Here is a 21,228-nt window from a genome sequence, read left to right on the forward strand (position 1 = left end):
TCCTTCTAAATTTGGGGTTGGATGGGGCGCCTGGGTGGCGCAGTCGGTTAAGCGTCCGATTTCAGCCAGGTCACGATCTCGCGGTCCGTGAGTTCGAGCCCTGCGTCAGGCTCTGGGCTGATGGCTCGGAGCCTGGAGCCTGTTTCCGATTCTGTGTCTCCCTCTCTCTCTGCCCCTCCCCCGTTCATGCTCTGTCTCTCTCTGTCCCAAAAATAAATAAACGTTGAAAAAAAAAATTAAAAAAAAAATAAATAAATTTGGGGTTGGAATTGTTTATTGGAATTTCCACGGTGCTTCAGAAATTCAGGCATTGTTGTCTTCTCACTTTTTTTCCATTGAGACTTCTGTTCAGACTTCTCTGGAACATTCCTATGTATCATCTTGAAATTGGCTTTGGGTGTCAAGATCTGCTACTTTATCCAGGGTCTTTGATGCCAGCAAATGCTATGAAGCCCAGCCTAATGGTGGTCTCTTCCACAGCGTGACTCTTGTGGACGGATGGTCCCTTTTGCAAGTGCCTCAAGAGTGCAAGGTTTAAAAATGTTCCTTTAGGGGGAATAGTATGGTCTTGTCATAGAGCACGCTGCTGGCCACCCAGAAGTTCGAATTCCAGTCCTGGCTCTCTGTGAGAGGCTCTGGGCACATCACTTTACTTCTCACAGCCTGTTTCCTGGAGAGGTGAAGAATTCATAGCAGCGGCTCAAGTAGAGGTTCAAGGATAGGCCAAACATCAGTAAAACTCAGGACTCCTTCCTGGTCCTTCGGTCATACTCCCAGGGTTTGAGGGACAGAGCATGTTTCTGTGTTAAAACGGACGCAGATACTCCTCAGCAGAATGCAGGTTCAAGATGAATTTTAAGATGAAACTCAAGATTTTATTGACAGTTCAAGGAACACTGAATTCTCTGTGTTCTCTTCCAGTGCTACCTTTCCCTAATTGCTTCAGCCTCTGAACTTCTGGCTGCTGGGTAACCCTCCTGAGTAGAACATCCTAGTCCTCAATACTGCTGATCACATAAGGCATGGTTGTGATTGTAAAGAATGTATTATTTCTGAGGAGACAGAGTATTGCCTATGAGGCTAACGAGTGTCCAAGCAGAAGCCCTTTGGAATCTGCTTTTAAAAATAGCAAGAACCATTTATAATTAATACATCTTAAGCATCTATATATAGCAAACTGAAGTTCTAGAAAGGCTTCTTAGAGGCAAAAATATTTTCGGCTGAGCTTAAAGCAGGCCTTATTATCAGGAGTTCAGAATCTGTGGCATCTAAATTAATGAGCTTTTAACCTTGTAGAAAACCTTGAAGTTAGATGAACCCAAAATGAAACCCTTTGTTTGAAAAAAGCATCCCAGGGTATCATCTTCCTTATCTTCCATAAGTGTTCTGTTTCTAATGATGCAAAGCTGATTTTAGCTCCTATATCATTTACCTCCCTACCATGATGATTCATCGATAATTATATGTTCAAGATTCAGTTCTTTCCCTCATAGTTCATTCTAGAGGCTTCTAATTATCACTGGGTTTTCAGTATATGTTTGTCTAAAGTTCTAACAGTTAATAAGTAGATCTGTAAAAAACCTTAAGTAAGTTTAAGGGGCAAATGGATAGATGGTGCTCATATTGGTGCCCCCTGATAAGCATTTTCCTCTCCTTATTTAAGAGAAAACCACAGCTGCTTCTTGAGAAAGAGTGACAATTTGAAGTGAAATTAGCAAGAGAAGAAATTGCCGATTTAAAAATGAGTATTTCTGGATCCTTACAGGATTCCTCTTAGAAAAGCTAGCATATCTGGATTTTAGCATCTTTCGCTTGACTTTTGAAAAAATGATCAAATTAAAATTATACAGCTGTCAGCATTAAAGCCAGACAGTTCACAATAGATGAGAAAAATTGCCTTTCTAAGACTGGTCTAATTAGGCTATAATGCATATGGAGGTTGTGCGGATTCCCTTCTCCAGTTAGAAAAGGGAGTGTTGCTTGCCAGCTTTCTTTGTCATGAAGTGAACTAAATAGTCCTTTAAAATAATAAATAAATAAATACATTTATGAAAAACAACAAATAGGGCATTCCATGGCATCTTCAGACAAAATAGGTACCTTCTGTCCTGAGGTTCCTGATTTTTATTTGTTTCTCCTGTTGTCACAAGAAATAATCATTTTTTGAAACACAAAGCTAAATATGTTAAAGTAAACCCTTCTTAAAACAAAACAAAAATAGTAATGGAACCAGAGTTCTTCAATTTACTTTGAAAGATGTACACTCTCTGATTATGACTTTTCCATTTTGGAAATGCAGAAAAAGCATTTTGTATTGCTGCCCTAATAGTTGGTACAATTGCATATGGACTCACTTTTAAATAATTAGGTAATTTGAAAAGAGAGATGTTTGCTCTGTTAGAATCATCATTTCCAGCCCTCTCAGACTTTGCTAAGGTCCTAGAATGAGATCCGTGAGAACAGAGTAGAAAACACAAAACCTTTCTGTTTCCATTTAACTTCTGTTGTTACTGTTTTAGGAAAAACATGATTTTTTTTCTTTTGAAATTAAAAATAATAGGTTATTACAGGTGCTCATATGGTCCTTATCTTAGGCCCAATTTTAGCAGTATTATGCAGAAGAAGTGATTGGGGCAGGATTTCTCAAATTGATCTTGCCTAAAGGAAGAGGAAAAGGAAAATATTTTCCTCACAAATAAATTATCAGAATCAAATACCAAATGTAGAGAAAGTGGACCAAAGAATAGCTCAGCTTAAAATACGATTTTAAGAAAAAAGTTCTTTATTTTATTTTATTTTTTTTTTAATTTTTTTTCAACGTTTATTTATTTTTGGGACAGAGAGAGACAGAGCGTGAACGGGGGAGGGGCAGAGAGAGAGGGAGACACAGAATCGGAAACAGGCTCCAGGCTCTGAGCCATCAGCCCAGAGCCTGACGCGGGGCTCGAACTCACGGACCGCGAGATCGTGACCTGGCTGAAGTCGGACGCTCAACCGACTGCACCACCCAGGCGCCCCAAGAAAAAAAGTTCTTTAATGTTTATTTTTGAGAGAGAGACAGAGACAGACATAGACAGACAATGCAAGCAGGGGGGAGGGGCAGACAGAGAGGGAGACACAGAATATGAAGCAGGCTCAAGGCTCTGAGCCGTCAGCACAGAGTCCAATGCGGGGCTCGAACCTGAGAGCTGTAAGATCTTGACCTGAGCCAAAGTTGGACACGTAATGGACTGAGCCACCCAGGTGCCCCCAAAAGACAATTTTAAAACATGGTTGCTATTACTGTAAAAATCGTAATCATTTTAATACTTACTGAAATTTCAATTTTCATTTTAAAATTATGCTTTTTGGTCTGGTTGCATAGGTCAACAAGTAATGTTTGTTGAATTATTTTTCAATTTAATCCATTTTTTTTTTTTATGTCCTGCATCTTTGGATATTTTTCATTATAAGCTGTCCACATATATAGGCATCACGTCTAAAATGGAGACCACATTTGTGTTCTTACAAAATCTATGCCTGTTGTGAAAGGTTACGCTGATTATAATAACCCCTGCTTGGAAATGATCAGTAGGTATTTAAAGGTAGAATATTACAATGAACTTTTTCTTCATGGAGTTATGTTTGGTTTACTATCTGTTAGTGAAATAGTTTTTTACTGTAAGCCTTTTGGGGTTTTTTGGCCAACAGAAAAGTTTATGTTCTCTAAATCCTAAATCCTAAATGTGGTTGAATGGAAAGGTGTGTTCCTGTTAAATAGAAGTATGTACTGTTTCTTGTTGGACAGTGACAGTTTCCTCCTGAGGGATGTCTTTGTCTTTGAGAAAGTGTATTTTATTCTCGTGCCGCGAGGCTCAGGAGACTGACGCTCCTCTCTCACCTTTGCTTTGTCTCTTAGTGTGGCTGTCACCAGGTCCAGAGACGTGCCTTCCTTTGGACCTCCCATCCCCAAAGGGGTCACTTTCCCTAAGTCAAATGTGTTCAGGGACTTCCTTTTGGCCAAAGTGATTAACGCAGAAAACGCTGCGCATAAATCAGAGAAGTTTCGGGCCATGGCAACTCGGACCCGCCAGGAATACCTGAAAGATCTGGCAGAAAAGAATGTCACCAACACCCCAATTGACCCATCTGGCAAGTTCCCATTTATCTCTCTGGCCTCCAAGAAGAAGGAGAAGTCTAAGCCATATCCGGGAGCTGAACTCAGTAGCATGGGGGCCATTGTGTGGGCCGTCCGGGCCAAAGACTACAACACAGCTATGGAAATAGACTGTCTGTTGGGGGTCTCCAACGAATTCATCGTCCTCATCGAGCAGGAAACAAAGAGCGTGGTTTTCAACTGTTCCTGCAGAGATGTGATAGGGTGGACCTCGACTGACACCAGCCTCAAAATCTTCTACGAGCGAGGAGAATGTGTTTCGGTGGAGAGTTTAATTAATAACGAGGATATCAAGGAGATTGTAAAGAGGTTGCAGGTGAGTGTTTTCCTTCCATTGGCCTACATTCAGTGTCCCTCTCATAAAGCTTTCAATACAGACCAGAACCAAGTTGCCCTAGTGGGTGCTATTTTCTTAGCTCCTCTGAAAATTCCCTGGTGATCTGAAGCAACCCAGAGTTTATGTCACACTTGGTTTCCCTCCTTTTTCAGAAGGAAAAGTAGAACCAGTGGGAGAAGACACATTTGCTGTGCGTTTGTGTTGGAAACCATTTGCGTGTGACCTGGTCCCACTGCCCTGGTGGCTGGCGACGTAGCCCAGCCAGTCTGCTTTAGCCGTCGAGAAGAATTGTTCGATTGAGTGTCTGTGCTGCCGTGAATTTCTTAAGGGCGAAGCGAGTGGCAGAATACGGTCTCTCTTGGCTGCCAGCTCCCCGTAGGTCTCTGTGAGAGGGTTTCCTTGTAAGTTCAGTGAAGTCATTGAGTGCTTTGGATGCAACAAGTATGTTCTTTCTGGCTTAATGAATGGAGGTTAGTGAAGGGGAAATAACCACACTGCTCCTCAGCCGGCAGCGGGGTATTCAGAATCACCCTGCTTGCAGTGTTTTCCAAGTTCCCTGTCCACCACTTAACCCCCTATGGCGCTAAACCATTATACCTTTTGTTTCCTTGTCCAGTTTGTGTCAAAAGGTTGTGAATCAGTGGAGATGACTCTGCGAAGGAATGGGCTAGGCCAGCTTGGCTTCCATGTCAACTACGAGGGCATCGTGGCCGACGTGGAGCCCTATGGCTACGCCTGGCAGGCAGGGCTCAGGCAGGGCAGCCGGCTGGTGGAGATCTGCAAGGTGGCGGTGGCCACCCTGAGCCACGAGCAGATGATTGATCTCCTGAGAACATCTGTCACGGTGAAGGTTGTCATCATCCCCCCGCATGACGACTGCACCCCACGGAGGTAGGTCTGCGTTGGCCGCTGTGAACCTGGGAATCCAAGGCCGGGTTTGTGCACCACGTAGAACATCATCTCCTACCGGGTGGGGGAGGAGGCTGCCGCGAAGCGTGCCGGGTTACATGCGGCGCTCAAAGTTCCGTCCGTGGAAAGTCTGACTCGGGACATAGCTCCCTTTCAGCCTGTGTCAGCAGCAGCTGGGAAGAGTGACTAACTTGGACCATTCCCAGGATTTACATCTGTGGATTTAGAAAGTTGCCATTAGAGATAGAGAAGTCTGGTAATACCCGTCTTAAACATCTTGCACCAGTAGCTGAGAAGCATTGAGCACTTATTATTAGAAGACCCTGAGCAACACAGACCGTCAGGCTTTTTTGCTTTATGTTCCATGACACTCTGATTCTTTCTGTCCAAACTTCGGAATGCCATTTTGACCCCTGCTGTCTCAGCCTGGAACCCTGGACATGACTTAGCAGGTGTTTGCTCAACTGCATCTGTGTCGGGAATCGGCTTCAAACAAGCTGGTGCTGCTCGTGATGCTTTGGCAGTTTGGTTCCAGGCCTTTCACAGAGGGAAGCCCAGGAGCTCCCCACCCCTCCCAGTTCCTGCCCAGCCAGCAGCATTCGTGAAAATTTAATTTCTCGGTCTCTAGGGAGGTTTCTTGATGGAACAAATTTAATCAACTGTTTCTTTTCTCCTTTGGGCATGTCCATGTTATTTTCACTAGTTTTTTTCAATCTGTTAATTTGCTTTCAGCCCATTATTTTCTAAGAGTTTCTCTTAAGCTTTGGCAATTAATTCTTAGGCCTTCTAAAGCCAAGACAATATCCTTAACCTTCCCCCCCACAAAACGTGACCTGTCCTACACCTGGGCTCTCAAAGATTCATGAACAAGAGATGGCAGAATATGTAAACAGTTATTATGGGTTGTGTCTTTTAAGAAGTAAGCAGCAATGACAACCTGATTGTACTTCCGTTCTTCAAATCAAGTGTTGCAGACCAGACCGCACTCAGGGTAGTATTTCTGAATCCTGCTTACTGCCTAGATGGCCCAGAGCCTAAGTGCCTATGTCAGAATACGGTGAGCTGTCTTTGTCTAATACCTTTAAGAAATGCTCCCTTTTGGATGACTGGATTTCTCTAGAAACCAAAATATCCAGAACTTTGTATTTTAGCTCTTTGGGGGAAGGGGGGTTATTCTGAAACACGTGCCCTGCCTTAGTTACCCCGGTCTTCTCTGGGTTTCTCAAGCACATCATCATCACTGTCAAGCATTTTGCTGAACTGGGATTCAGGAATGACTCTGGAGGTGGACGGAAGTGCTTGCTAGGTCCTTACAGGGCTCTCCAGCTGCTCTGTACTTCTCCTCTGGTCGCTCTGTCTTCGTCCCTTGGTCTCTCCTTCACATTGTCTACTTGATTGCTTCTAAACAGGCAGCTATAAACTGGAGATGATAACCAAGCTTTGTAACTTGTCAACCTTAATTACCTATAGTACAGTTAAAGACGCTGGTCTGAGGACTAATGTTCTCAGAATGAGTCTGTAAATGGTGTGGCGTCATCTTTCTGTTCAGAGGCCTTTCCCCTGGCTTCTGGGCTCCCCAGTTGGGGGGGCGGGCAGGGAAATAGGTGTATGTGAGTGTATGTGATGAATTGGGTGGAATGGGCAACATTGCTGACTTTGAATTGTGGTTGGTGGTTACTGAAAGGTTGGGTCAGAAGGCCTGGCCCTAGAGAGATAGGCCTATGGTAGGAGATGGTTTATCTACAGCAGTATACTAAGCTAGATAGGTCTTCTGTGGTGTGTTGCTAAAAACAGCTAAAAAATGTGTTGACAATTTAATTTGCCAGATCCTAGAAAAAACACTTTTACATGGATTAGTGCATTTAATCTCTATAACTACTTTATGAGGTCATAGTATTAATATCATTCCTATTTAAAGGAAACCAAGACTCAAGAGAGGTTAGTAACTTTCCAAGCTCATCTGGCAAGTTTAAGTTTCACTTCAGAATCCAAGCTCTTAACTACTACTCTGTATGCTTGGGGCACAGATCTGGTTTTTACACAACAGTATCAGGAGGAATCTGCTGGTACATTCGCTTTCTGTTGAGGACAGGAACCTTGATTTGTAGCATTTGCTGATTCCCATGGTGTAAATACTGCCTCTGGTTGATTTCAAGCTACCAGCACGAACCCACTGAAGGCAGAGTGGGGGCGGATGCTCACAGTCTGTTCTCGCAAGCCAGGACAGACCGGCTCCGCACACCCCTGAATGAATGAGCCGTGTTTGTCTTAATCTTCAGCTCTGCTGCTGAGTCACTCATTGCCACTCTCCTAGCCAGTGGAGCGGGCATCACTTGACAGAGAGGTGCTAGGAATGTACCCCCCTGAGGGTGTGGGATGGGGATGCGGGGATGAGAGATCATCAGCGCACCCCCCAACCCCCACCAACCCCCACCGCAGAACCCCTTCCCTGGGAAGCATGCTCTGTGCCTTTCACTACAGTTTCCATCCGGAAACCCACAGTCACACCTTCTGGGCAGGTGTGAAATGGCGCCATTCATGCCTTTGGAGGACTGGAAGCCCACTCTCCCCTTCCCTCCTTTAGAAGCAACTTCAAAGGAACAGTTGAAGCATTAGCACCTTGCTGTAATTTTCAACAAAGTAAGATAATGCTCTTCTGTCATTTTTCTCTTCTCCTCCACACTTCACACTCCCACTGCTGTTTTCCTAGCAACTAATTACTCTGTTCCTTGACTAGTCACTGTCTCCTTTGTCGGCTGTTACTGCAGCTCCAGCGTGAGGCGGAACAAACAGGCCTCCCCCAGGCACCCTGTGCCCCGCTGCCCCTCAGCTGCCTGCTTCTCGCGTCCCCAGGATGCTCAGGGGTCATAGGCGATCACCCGTGTGTATTCACATGGGAGAGTCCTTAGCTGTGAAAGGCAGGTCTTTTTGTTTTAATGAAAAAGACAATTTAACAGCAAAGTGGAGCTCCAATAATAAAAGTAAAAAAGGGCTCTTTTCCTTCTTCTTAGGATATAGGCAGATCCTCTATGAATTGCTTTCAAACTAAAGGGGTTTTTTAAGAGAAGAAAGGACAGGGGGAGTAAAGCAAAACTCCTGAGCTCCTATTATGTATTGCTCATTAAAAAAAAAAAAAAAAAAAAGTCTTCATTTCCATTAAAACAATGAGGAGGAGGTGGTCAGGCAGGACCAGCTAGCAGGATAGCCTGCTGCAGGCAGCTGGGAAAAGAGGTTTGGTGGTTACCTGCAGACTCCACCAGAAAGCTTCCCAGGGCGTGAACCATCAGACATGGCAGGAGGAGGGGGGGGGCCCTGGCCCTCACCCCCAGCCATCCTGACTCTGGAGTGCTGGAGCCAGGACCCGAACCTGACCAGCATTAATCTGTTGGTGTCTGTGACCTCTGAATCCTCAGCGGTCATCATCTTGGCAGGATGAAAAACACCCCATTAACAGTTTCACCCAAATTTAATCGTGATGTTCCGAGTGGTGTTGAGGGGGAGTGGTGGACCTTTATTCTGTTGAAGCCTGCTAGCCTACAGCTTTTGAAGAAAGCAATCAAGGACCATTCAGGAGGAAGAGCTAAAAACAAACAAGTTACATAAAAGGACCAAATTACCTTTTAAATAGAATGGATCACAAAGTTTTGTCTCAATTTTAAAACACAAGTATTTCAAAATGCATAAGCTTACTGCTTTGGAGCCAGAAAGGCTGTGAGAGTTCGTCTGGTTCAGATCTCCCATTTTTCAGGCAAAGAGCTTGGGTGCAAAGAGGTTAAGTATTTTTCCCAAACAAAAATCACAAGGCTTATTAGGGACCTAGCTGTCCTCAGGACATCTGACTGCTGATTCAAGAGTCCAGTGTTGTGATGTTCTGTTGGGTGTGCTGTACGATGGTTTTTCCACCTGTGTTTTTAGTGTTGGAAAAGGACAGAGTGATGGGTAATCAGAAACTAAGGGAGAAAGAAAGAATAAAGAGGCTGAAAAAGTAGGGAGAAGGAGTGGCTTTTCAACCACCAGGGTTTCAGCGTCTCGCCATGTGTCTCTTAGCCCCGAAATACTGAAATTGCACTTCCTGTGGCCCATAGCTCTTGAAAGGTTTGTCACAGACTGTGCCCTGAGTGAAATGCAGTAGTCACTTGAAGTGAAGAAGTTTGGGGCCTGGGAGTAGATGTAGCCTTCAGTTAGTGATTAAAATAAGGCTGACCCCCGTGCGGGTTAATCCTTGAGTTCAAATCCTGGCTCTGCCACTTCCTGGCTGTGTAGCCTTGGGCAGATGACTCTCTCCAGGCCTCTGTTTTGTCAGCTCCTAAACAGGGACAGTGGTGGTACCTACTGTTGTAGTGCAGCCAGATGAGTCCCTGGCCCCTGATCAGTGTTAGTTACTGCTCAACACCAACCTTTACCTGAATGACATAATAAAAATCCCCTGGGGAATTTTTACGTGGGTCATGAAAAGCTGGCCTTTATCTTTGGTCTTCAGTGTACTGCCCGCTTCTTGATTCCGCGTATCATTCTTATATTTGCAGAGATAAGTAAGTGATGGGAAGCTATTGGGTGGTCTGTTCACCTTGGAAGGCGATTAGACATGGCGAGTTGGTCGAGGTTTAGCACTGCGAATCCGTCGTCTTTCGTTTTCTGCGAATGAGTCTTCTCTCCCTCCTTAGGCTTTATCCTACTGCATTCTGTTATCGACTGTGCAGAAGGTTTCTAGCTATATGTTAGTAGGAGTGGTAGAAACCAAATAGACTACAGAGAAGATAAAATCTTTGGAGTCTTCTCACTGGTTTTAGTGTTAAATGTCATGTAGCTTAAGAGACCATTTCAAAGAGTTTTTGAACTAGAAGGAAGTTAGCGATGACCAGTTCCAAACCTTTTGTTTCCCAAAGAAGCTGAGGCCCAAAAGATGAAAGCAACTTGTCCATTTCATAGTACATTATTATCGTTTCTATTATCCCTGTCTATCATTATCAGCCATGATGCAATATGGACTTGAGAAGCAGCCTGTACCTGTAAAGGTACATAGGAAGTGCCATGAAATTTAAAAACTCAGCAAGAGAATCTCTTAGCGGGTAGGGTATGGAGAGGGGAAAACATGGCCTACGGGAAAATTTTGGAAACGCTAGTGCCAGGACACACGGTGGTAATGTTCTGTGCATGTGCTGGTGGTTGGCACCCAACAGAAGGGTATTTTATATATATAGTAGAGTGATATGATCCATGGAGTTTTCAAGTTAAACAGACCACTGCTGGGGTGAAGCAAAAGCTAGTCCTGATTTTGAGGTGGAGGGAAATTTTCCCATGGGTTATTGCCTATTTTAATTAATATCCCTTTTGCAAGTTGCAGGAATCTTGCATTATATTTATAGACCGGAGCACGAGATATAATATGCCATATTTAGTCAGAAATGGAAGATTTCAAACCATACTACAGTAATACCTCTATTAAGAATCAGAAAAGTATTGCAGCTTTTTTGTCAGAGAGATCAGAATCAAAGCTAGAAATTATGTCAAAGCCTGAGGTGACATTCCCTCCTATCAGAGAAAAGGTTTATTACATAAGAAGTCATTAACTGCTAAAAGTCATGTCAAATGTTCGGTAAAGCAGTGTTTTGCGAACTGCGGGTTGTAACTCTTAAGTAGATCACGAAATCCATTTGGGAGGCTGCATTCAATGTGTTTCTTTAATGAAGTGGATTAACACAGAATACAGCAGAATGGAAGGGTGTGTGTGTGGGGGTGGCGGGGGGGGGGTGTCGTGCTGCATCAAGTGTAAAATGAATTTGTTACTGGGCTCATGGTCCAAAAAGTTTGAAAGCCATTGTCAAAGCTTCTAAGGGGTCCAGAACCTTGGGTGGAGGGTCAGATTAAGGTTGACTTAGAGTTTTGGGGAGTCGGGAGGACTGGTAAGAGAACTGTAAGAAAAGCTGCTGATTGAAGATGTGGACTGAGACTGAGCAGGCAGGGACCCCAGCAAATGCACGCACCTCAGAAGCAGCCCTTCTTGGGCGCTTGGGTGGCTGAGTCGGTTAAACATCCAACTTCATCTCAGGTCGTGATGTCACAGTTCATGGGTTTGAACCCCACATTGGGCTCTGTGCTGACAGCTTGGAGCCTGGAGCCTGCTTCTAATTCTGTGTCTCCCTCTCTCTCTGCCCCTCCCCTGCTTATGCTTTGTCTCTGTCTCTGTCTCTCTCTCAAATTAACAGACATAAAAAAAAAAAAAAAAGGAAGAGGCAGCCCTTCTCAAAAGTTGTGTCTCTCGTGGGGACGTGGGAGAAGGGAGCATTGTGGGGTACATGTTAGAAACCCAGAAATTATGCCTGAGACATGCAGACAAGGTCCTAAGAGAGCAGCACCTTCCACTGGCTTATGCACCCACCATACAACCCCATTTCCCAAGTCAAGACCTAACCGTCAGACCCGTGTGATGCAGTCAGGAGCCACACATCTCCTGTGGCCAAGGGACCCTTGTAACGTGGCTAGTCCAAAGTGAGAAGTGCTGAACATGTAAAATACACACTAGATTTAGATGGATGTACATCTCATTGTTAATTTCTTAATATTTGTTGATTACATGTTCAAATGATAGCATCTTAGATATATCGGATTAAATAAAAATATAGTATTAAACTCATTTCACCTGTTCCCTTTTATTTTTCTCACGTGGCTACCAGCTCGCATTATGTCTCTAGTGGGCAGAACTGCTTGGACTCTCCTCTTTCTCTAAAATGTTTCGTAATCACTCTTAACCCTTCCTTTCCCAGGCTCCCCACTTGCTTCTCAATCTCTGAAATTCCTTTAAGCAGAAAAGTCATTTTTGTCACTTAGTAGTGAAATTCAAGTGCTCAGTTTGAGTTAATGCTTCAGTGGGCATAGGTTTTTTTCAGTTAATTTGTCTGTCAATCAAATTAATAATGGACTGAACCTTCCTTGGCTGTTTGGGTAAAAGAAATGGAAAGTGGGTTCCACATTTCCTAAGGTTTGGGGGTTGGGATGGTAGCACAAAAAAGGGGCTAAAGCAGTAGAAGACGTTTTTGCCTGACATTAATTTCACTCAGGCTGCTATCTGGGGACAGTGCTGCTATGGGACATATCTGGCTTTTGGGTTGCTGGGCAAGGAGTCCGATTTCAGATCATGCTTTGTTCCCTGGTGATTTTTTCCCCCTCCTTCTGAGCTAAACTTGGCTCTCAATTTGGGTTTCAAAATGTAACCCCACTTACTAGGATCCCAACAAATCCAGTACCTTTTTGGGTCCCCAGTTCAGGACACTCGATAAAGGGTGCACAAAGCTGCTTGTTTCCTCTGAGGCCCAGTCATGCCCGCCTGGCTGCATTTCCTGCTCAGGCCGTGGTCCTGACTCTGCCCTTAACCTACCCCCTCTACTCACCCCGGTGACGGTGGGTCTCGCTGTTTTTTTAAGACTCCCTCTCTCAGACTCAATAGTTGAGATGCAGCAAAGGAAAATACACTCGTGTGGTACTTCCTGGGGTTCTGGTTTTTGAAAGGACGGTAATTATAGGGCCCGATGATTAAAAGACAGTTTGAAACAAAGAATGAAGTGTTTGATCCATTTTAACTGTTAATGAGAATCAGTGTGGTTCCACCCACAAAAAGAAGCAATATTAATTTTTCTTCTTTCTGTGTCCCTAATAGGAGTTGCTCTGAAACGTACCGCATGCCAGTGATGGAATACAAAATGAACGAAGGGGTTTCATACGAATTCAAGTTTCCCTTCCGAAATAATAACAAATGGCAGAGGAATGCCAACAAGGGGCCTCACTCAGCTCAAGTCCCCTCCCAGGTGCAGAGCCCCATGACCTCGAGGCTGAATGCTGGCAAAGGAGACGGGAAGATGGCTCCTCCAGAAAGAGCCGCCAACATCCCTCGAAGCATCTCCAGTGACGGGCGCCCCCTGGAGAGGCGGTGAGTGCACCTTCAAAGGTTTGCTCTGAGTCTGCCCCAGATTTAAGGAGCACCAGACCCACAGACACTAGCTTTAGGTGTTTCCATGGTTTACCAGAAATCAGGAATTGAAACAGATGCATGCCCCGGTGGCTTTCAAAGCATGGGAGCATTCCAAAGCCATGAGAGTGAAAGGGGATACGTTCCAGCAGAGCATTCAGCTCTGAGTCATGGTATTTGTGCTTTGTCCTTTCATCTCCATGTGATAGCAACAGAAACCATCACTGCACGCTTAATGGCTATGATGGGCTAGAACTTGGCAGACGCATTGAGGTGACATTGACCATATTGTCATCTTTGATAGTCTTTGTCTCTTGGGGAGAAGTGATAGGATAGTAGCAAAAGATTGCAGGTGTTTGGTTGGGTGTCTGTGTCACTTTGTTAACGAAGATTGTAAAAATTTTAGTAGCACTTGGGTGACTCAGTCGGTTAAGCATCTGACTTTTGATATTGGCTCCAGTCATGATCTCATAGTTTGTGATATCAAACCCCCACAGGGTTCCGTGCTGACAGCGTAGAGCCTGCTTGAGATTCTCTCTCTCCCTCTCTCAAAATAAATAAACATTAAAAAAAAAAAAAGATTGTAAACATCCTAAATAATAGCACTGTGCATTACCTATGCTAATGAAGGAGACCGTTTTAATTCAGTAAGCTGTTAGTCGCCCGCTAGAAGAAGCCAACTTTTTTCTGTTCCCTGCCCTCTCCTCAACACTTCTGCTTGTCTTGATCATATCTCCGAATATTTTTGTGACCCCCACACTGGAGAGGGATCAGGAATCCCCGGAGTTGGGGAGAACTGTCTGTTCTAGGAGCTGTGTGGGGCAGAAGGAAGGTGGGAGCCAAAACGTGAGTCTGGCTCAGCTAAGCAGTGGAAACCAGGTCCAGCAGGTACAGAGTGCCAAGGAAAATGGGCCCCAGCTACGCTTTCGTAGTCATAGATTGTTTCACGTTGGGAGCAGAAAACCTGGAGGGTTTTTGTGTGTGCTTGTTTTTGAAAATTTTTTTAATGTTTATTTATTTTTGAGAGAGTCAGAGATTGAGCATGAGCAGGGGAGGGACAGGGAGACAGGGAGACACAGAATCCGAAGCGGGCTCCAGGCTCCGAGCTGTCAGCACAGAGCCTGACACAGGGTTCGAACCCGCAAACTGTGAGATGACGACCTGAGACGAAGTCAGACGCTTAACCAACTGAGCCACCCAGGCGCCCCGGAAAGCTGGAGGTCGTTTATCTTAAGTCTAACTTTTGATCTGTTGCATAAAACATTGTCACTTCACTAGTTCAGAAATACTAGGATACCATGTAAAACTAATTCAGTAAAAACCACCACTACCACCGCCACCAACAAAACTAGCTGTCTTTTCTAAAATTGCTCACTTAATCTTGGAGAGTGATTTGTAGAGCTTTACTCTTTATCTCAATAAACGATAGAGCATGTGGACTCTTACTTTCATTTCTGAGGAGTAAAAACATCCAAGAGATCTCTGAATAAACTCTTTGTTCTACACATTCCAAACTTGGCTCTCCCCAAGGTGTGTGTGAACTAGAATGCATGATTTGGCCCACATTTTGAAAGATGAGCCTTAGGAAATCATTGTTTAGAGAAGGGCCCTTTCTTCCCCCTCTTAATGCTATTTTCTTTCTCTTTCATCAGAGTTTTACAAGTTAAATTGTTTTGTGTTAATTTCTTTATACAGTATTCCATATAAGAAAAAAACAGGATGTATTTTGATTCCATGTTGAATTTAATTTCTGCAACAAAAACTAAAGCTTGTTGCTGAACATCCTGACCTCAAAAGTGGAAATATTTTTTGTAGCTGCTTATCATCTTATGATGCAGGCAGATTTTAGTGCTAGAGAACCCGTCAACTGCGTTATTCCCCAGATGGAGCTCTTCTCAGTTCGAGAGGTTATTTCTGCAGGTCCCTGTGTCTGCCGTTCATCTTAACCAGCACCCAATCCCCAGGGGAAGGGGAATCTGAGTGCTCTCCCCGTAAAACCATTGGAGTGGCCCTGGCACCCTCCAGGCTTCACAGATGAAAGTGGCAGGAGCAAAGGCCACCAGTGGTTTTTGGGGAGATGTAACCTCTCAGGCTTCTGAGTATCAGGTATTCTTGAGGACACAGGACTGATATTTCAGATCTTACGATGGAGAGCTTAGGTGACCTGTAAAATCTCAGCTCTACAAATGCAGGATATTCAGGTCACTTGGCTCGTCTTCATTTTGAAATATGTGGTGGTTGGGTATTCTTCCTTTGTGTAAACTTAAAGAGTTGGGTTTCCTATCCCATCATTGCTCATTTTTAGTAATGCAGTATTTCTTTTTTTAAGTTTCCACTTAGAGTCACAGAGAAGATCCTATTTGAGGAACTTTGTTTTGCTATTGTTTCAGAGATACTTAGATATAGAATAGACTCATGACATTCATCAGGGATACTTCCTGAGTCCTCCATGAATCCCCAGATTCATAAATTTACCTGGGAGTATCATTTTCTCCATGAAGTGTAGTAAAACATAACTGAAAAGCCTCCCCTTCATGGTGTTACTGAGAACAGAGCACCTTACTGAGATTGGGAAGTGAGGCCCTTGGCTGCTGGGCTCTCCTCATGCACTCGACCTTCCCCCTCATACCAGTCCTGCCCTGTGGGACATTCACATTTGTACCTGGGCAATCTGTAGGAGAAAGGGACTCCTTTCAGATGTATCACAAATGGTCAAATTAAATGCCAGGGTCCACCATATCTTGAATCTTGCCTTACCGATAACAGCATGAGCTGAATACTGAGACCAAAGTATTGCCTTTACATAATTTTCCTTCCATTTATTTCCCTTCCCCAGGTTAGGTTGTATTTAACTGTAGAGAAACCAGCTGTATTAAGCTGAAGCCAGCAGCTCTCCCAAGTCTGCCCTGCCCACGTCTGCTACACAAATCTGCCCGCTCCGTTCACCGCGGCTGGTTCCAGCATGGTTCATTTCAGATGAAAACACAAATTGACTGCTTGTAGAAGTATAGTTTTTCTTGTATTTTTATGCAAGATCCCGGACTTAAAGGTCATTGGGAAGATTTCTTTTTTTTTTTTTTTTTTTTTGTAAATACTTGTGGAACAGATTTTCCTTTTTCCTTTAATACCAAGGGCATGATTTTTATAACATACCAAAATGTGTTGGTGTTTGAGGTTTCTAACAAGAATTATTTCACTCAATTGTGTTCTCTATACACTGTTGAGAGAAACCAATGCAGTAAAAACAGATGACTCGTTTGCCATCTAAATAGACTAAAGTCTAATTCTCTTTGGCTTAAATATATGAGCTTTATGCTCTCCAGATGGCCTTTTGAAATAGAATCTGATAGTATATGTGTGAATAGTATTTCTTAACAGGAACAATATTTATTCAACAAAAATAGGTAAGATGGGGGCACCTGGGTGGCACAGTCACTTAAGCGTCTCTTAGTTTTGGCTCAGGTCATGATCTCATGGTTTGTGAGTTCAAGTTCTGTATCAGGCTCTACACTGACAGTTCCCTCTTCCTCTTCCCAGCTTGCACACGTGTGCGCACTCTCTCTCTCTCGCTCTCTCTCTTTCTCTCTCTTTCAAAATAAATACATTAAAAAAAGTAAGTAATATGATGGAATCACTGTTTTGGCCTCAAATTTACCTGGAGTGCAAGGGTAGAATTAAAACCAAAATTTCTGCTGTAGCACACTGAACTGAACACTTTACTGTGTTTAAACATAATGTGGGATCGGTAATAAAGCCCCAAACTGTGTTAATATGCTCTGAAAAGCTTATCTATTTCAGGGGCTTTGCCTAAACAACAGGCATCTTAGCATAAAGAATTTTCCTTTGTCTTTGTGTTTTTAGAGGAAGCATCGCCAGCCTTTATGCAAATATTTGGTGTTGGATCTGAGCCACTTGGGCACTTTTAAGTGTTACCTGGATGCCACCGTTCCCTGCTTCCCCACTGCTCTCAGCTCTAAGCAGCTGGATGGAGAGCATTTCTGCGCTTAGAGAGGTTCCGAACCAGCACCTCACAGGAAGCCCAAGTCCTGTGCCCCATCAGTCTGCGTTTTGAAGGAAGTGCTCTCTAAATGCAGTTCCCATGCCAATCTTCACTGTCATTTTCTGCTTTGAGACAGAGCAAGTACCCATGTAATCCCTCCTCTTCCTCTAGTAAGGCAGTCAGCTGTGGTTAGAAGTTTCCAATGTGAACTTGCACACCACAGGTGCTGTCCACCTGAATCATAGTTGTTTGGTTTGACTTGAGGACCCTTAAATCCTAGAACTTCTGAGCTTCTCTGAGGTCACTCAGGCTACAGCCCCTGCCCTCCCTGTTTCTTGAGCTAAAGCCCCTGCATGTGGTGTCTTTAGTTTATCTGACACCATTCGCTGCTCTGTCCTTCAGACTCCTTTTCCCCATCTTCCAAAACCTTAACTCCTGATTTTTTTTTTTTTTTGGCAGCTCTTTGCACCTGTCTCATCGCCCCCTCCCCACCAATTGTGTGTCCTCCACTGCTCCTTCCTCATTTTTCTTTTAATCCCATGCTGTGCAGTGTCTCAGAGTAGCTTGTTTGTCTGAGTTACGTCAGCCATCCTGCATGTGGGCCGTTCCTTAATGGTGTCTGTTGATCTCCTTTGTACTTGTCACATTCATTTGCCTGACTACCTACTGAACGTCTGCCCTTGGATGTCACATTAGTGGCTCATACTTAGAAGCACCAGTGGGCTCCCACTCGTCCATCACCTCCTCTTTCTAGTGTGTCCCCCACCTCAGTGAACGGCCGTACCAGGTACCCGAGTACACAGGGCAGAACTAGCATTCGCGATGTAGCTGGTCCTGCAAGCAATCCGTTTTTATTTTTTGTTCTTTAGTGTCACTCTTAGATATAAAACTGGCTCTTCTCAAGAGGCATCCATGATGTGTGCCGGGCTGTGAACTTCTAACATCTTGCCAGCAGCTGTGACGTGATGATCTGTTTATCTCACCGTGATGAATTGCCGTATTTTCCTAACCGGGCAGGGGAGTTATTCCTCGTTGTAAATTGACCTTGTCAGTGGAGGCTCATCGGAACAGGATCTCCAGGATCCAATCCTAACAGCTGACATGAAGTGTTTGGTCAGAAAGCCAGGGGTAGCTCTGGTTCACAGAGAACACAGTAGGAAGAGATAAAAAGACAGCGGTACATACAGTGACTTGAATTTGAATATAGTTTGTTCAAGCTCTAGTCTGGATAAAGCACCCAAATTACATTACCTTGAGTCATTTAGAGAAAAAAAAAACATATTTTTTTTTATATAGTTCTGGAAGAATCCTGGTTGATACAGATTGCTAAAGACAGGTTTCAACTTGGTCCTGTTCCCTGGGTGAACAGCATTTTAACTGCTAAGTTGTGGTAAAATGCTGTGCTTAATTACAGACTCAAGTATCTAATTTGTCAGTCATTGCTGCTATTTGAAACCCTCTCTCTTGTTTTCACCATCATTCCACTGTTTGCACTTGGCTTACAGAGGGCCTTGTCTCCTTGGACACATTAGGAGTGCTGTCACTTAGGGGTACAAAGCAGGACATAATTCAACCTATACAGAACTACTCAGGAAAAAGTTTTGTCATCAGCTGTTTGGATACTGAATGCTTTATCCGTAACTTGATAAATTATAATCGGTCACAATCTGAAGAGATCAATTGAATGAGAATCTATTAATGTTAACACTGTGCGTGTGGCCCTGTGAGTTGATTTATGGGAAGGATGTGGTGGGGTGCAAAAGTTATTTTATTGGAAATCCGGGTCTTGAGGGTGAATCTCTTCTCCCTTTTGTCTTGGTGTGAGAATGCTTCTGGAAAAATGAAGAACTGACTCTGATCTTGGACCATCTCTTCCTAAATGTCCATCCCATTCAACTCCTTGTTTTCATCGCAGTGAAATGCGTCGCATGTAAATGAAAAGCTGGTGTTCAGTGGAGTCCTGCAGACTATGGAGGCATTGTCTGTCAGGCTGGTGATCATGACTTTTTCAATTGCTGCATTTTTGTCATACAATCAAAAAGACCTGGTGTTTTGTTTCTGCAGAGGGAAGTGAGAGGGAGCTCCAGAGGACACTTAATATCAGTTACTTTAAAAACATTTAGTTATTTCTTGGCTAAAATTGACAAAAATGTAGGGAAAAGAATCTACCGAAATTAACACTAAAAGGTTTAGACATTGCCTTTCTCACAGTGACCAGAACATTCTTGAAAATTCTTACATTCCACAGAATTGGAAAAAAAACCTCACAGCAGTTGAAAGATGCGTTCCTGTTCGTCCTCTAAACCTATTTGGGCATTAACATCCAGATGCTGGGGTTGGGGAGGGGCGTGGCATGGGCGGGGGTGCTCTTTAAGACTAGGAGGAAGTAGAAAGATCTCAGCTCATCTCAAAAGAGAGGAAAAGCCTTGTGATCTTGCTTAACTAAGTCTTCACTGGCCCCAGCAACCCTTAAAATAAAGTGGGTGGTGAGGGGGTGGAGATTCAAGAAGTCAGCCTGCTAGCTTCCTCTGTGAGCCAGTTTGGGGGGTACCCCTTTTCAAAGCACAGGACGGCACGCAGCCCACCTTGAGTAATGACCAGCCGCAGGCGCTCCCTGGCAGAAAGGGCACTGCCCGTGCCAGGCAGGCGGGACCTCTTACTCCCCAAGTGAGGTCTGTTGTCAAATAATATTTGTGTGGTAGTATCAGTTTCAGAGTATTTGAAAAGAATAGGAAGAGATCAGCAAAAGAGCTAATTCTGAAAATTGTTTTGCCCGCCATACGTACATCTAGAGTCGTAAAAACATTTGGATGGCTTGCCATCAGTTTCTGGTTGTGTGTGCTGTGTGTGTGAACAGACAGAAAACAAAGCCACTATTGAGTTACATAAATGCAAAAGAAGGATGGGAATGAATGCTGGCCTCCTGGAAATGCTGTTTTTTCACTTTGGGATAACTCCAGTAACCAAGTAGAATTTTCTGAGACATTTGCCAAATAAAGGAGCTGAGGTTGAGAACTAGCATGAGATGATTTTAAAGTAATGTTCGTTTTAGAGAGCAGAGTCAGAAAAACAGGCTCTAAATGCAATTGTAAGCTACGTCTTGACTTTTCCTGTGGAATCAGTGGTTACTTCCTCACAGAAACAGAAACATTTTAACATTCACCATGCAGTCAATTCAGTGGCATTATTTGTTTACCCTGAAGAGAGAGTTTGCATCGGCCCCCAGATGTTAACACTGGCCCTGACCACGTATGTTAACATTAAGGTTAACATGGCACTTGGTTTTCATCTTTCTGTAACACCTCCTCCCCCTCACAGTGGGAAAATCAAAGCACCTACAAGTGAAACTGTAGTTGAAGTTTCTCTGTAGTCCGCGCCTATAGAAGCCAAACTCTTAAGATAGAGAGGAGTGTGGTGTCTTGTTACATTTGGATCCACGCTGCTCCTTAATCCGTACCTCTTCCGATTGTTTCAGAATAAACAGGGAGAAATTTGGGAGATGTCTTCATGGAAGAGAAATGAGATGTGGATTTTATGGTACCTAAGGAAGGGTCTTGATCTCTCTTTTATCAAAACACATTACTGAGAAGTAGGGATGAGCTGGTGTCCCAAGACCCCACTGGTCCCTGACCCCGCCGTGGCTGCCCCACACATAGCCCTCTCCTGAGCCTGTGTCCTCATGAGAGCACCGCTGTGTGGCTGGTATTTCTCTGAGTCTGTGTGGCGATAACAGGAGGAGCATGGGAGCTCTGCCTCTTTCCCTAGCTTCTCATCCCGTTCCTCCAAGGGCCTTACCTGAGCATTCTCGGTGTCCTTTTGTGCACCATTTGGTACTACCTAGAGGAGCCATTGCCAGCGAGTTC

At 44.0% G+C, this 21,228-nt stretch overlaps 1 protein-coding gene across 9 annotated transcripts in view; it reads left to right on the plus strand.

The window, feature by feature from the left end:
• Window positions 1–21,228, plus strand: part of SIPA1L1 (signal induced proliferation associated 1 like 1) — a 365,218-nt gene that overhangs the window by 293,906 nt on the left and 50,084 nt on the right. For all 9 annotated transcript variants that reach the window (XM_040477574.1, XM_040477573.1, XM_040477570.1 and 6 more), the window contains 3 exons: window positions 3,899–4,472; window positions 5,110–5,384; window positions 13,057–13,326. In XM_040477574.1, coding sequence (XP_040333508.1) covers window positions 3,899–4,472; window positions 5,110–5,384; window positions 13,057–13,326 — 1,119 coding nt within the window. The remainder of the gene's footprint in view (window positions 1–3,898; window positions 4,473–5,109; window positions 5,385–13,056; window positions 13,327–21,228) is intronic.

The sequence above is a fragment of the Herpailurus yagouaroundi genome, unplaced genomic scaffold (assembly GCF_014898765.1).
Source record: "Herpailurus yagouaroundi ecotype Mexico unplaced genomic scaffold, PumYag 141, whole genome shotgun sequence".
NCBI classification, from domain to species: Eukaryota; Metazoa; Chordata; class Mammalia; order Carnivora; family Felidae; genus Herpailurus; species Herpailurus yagouaroundi.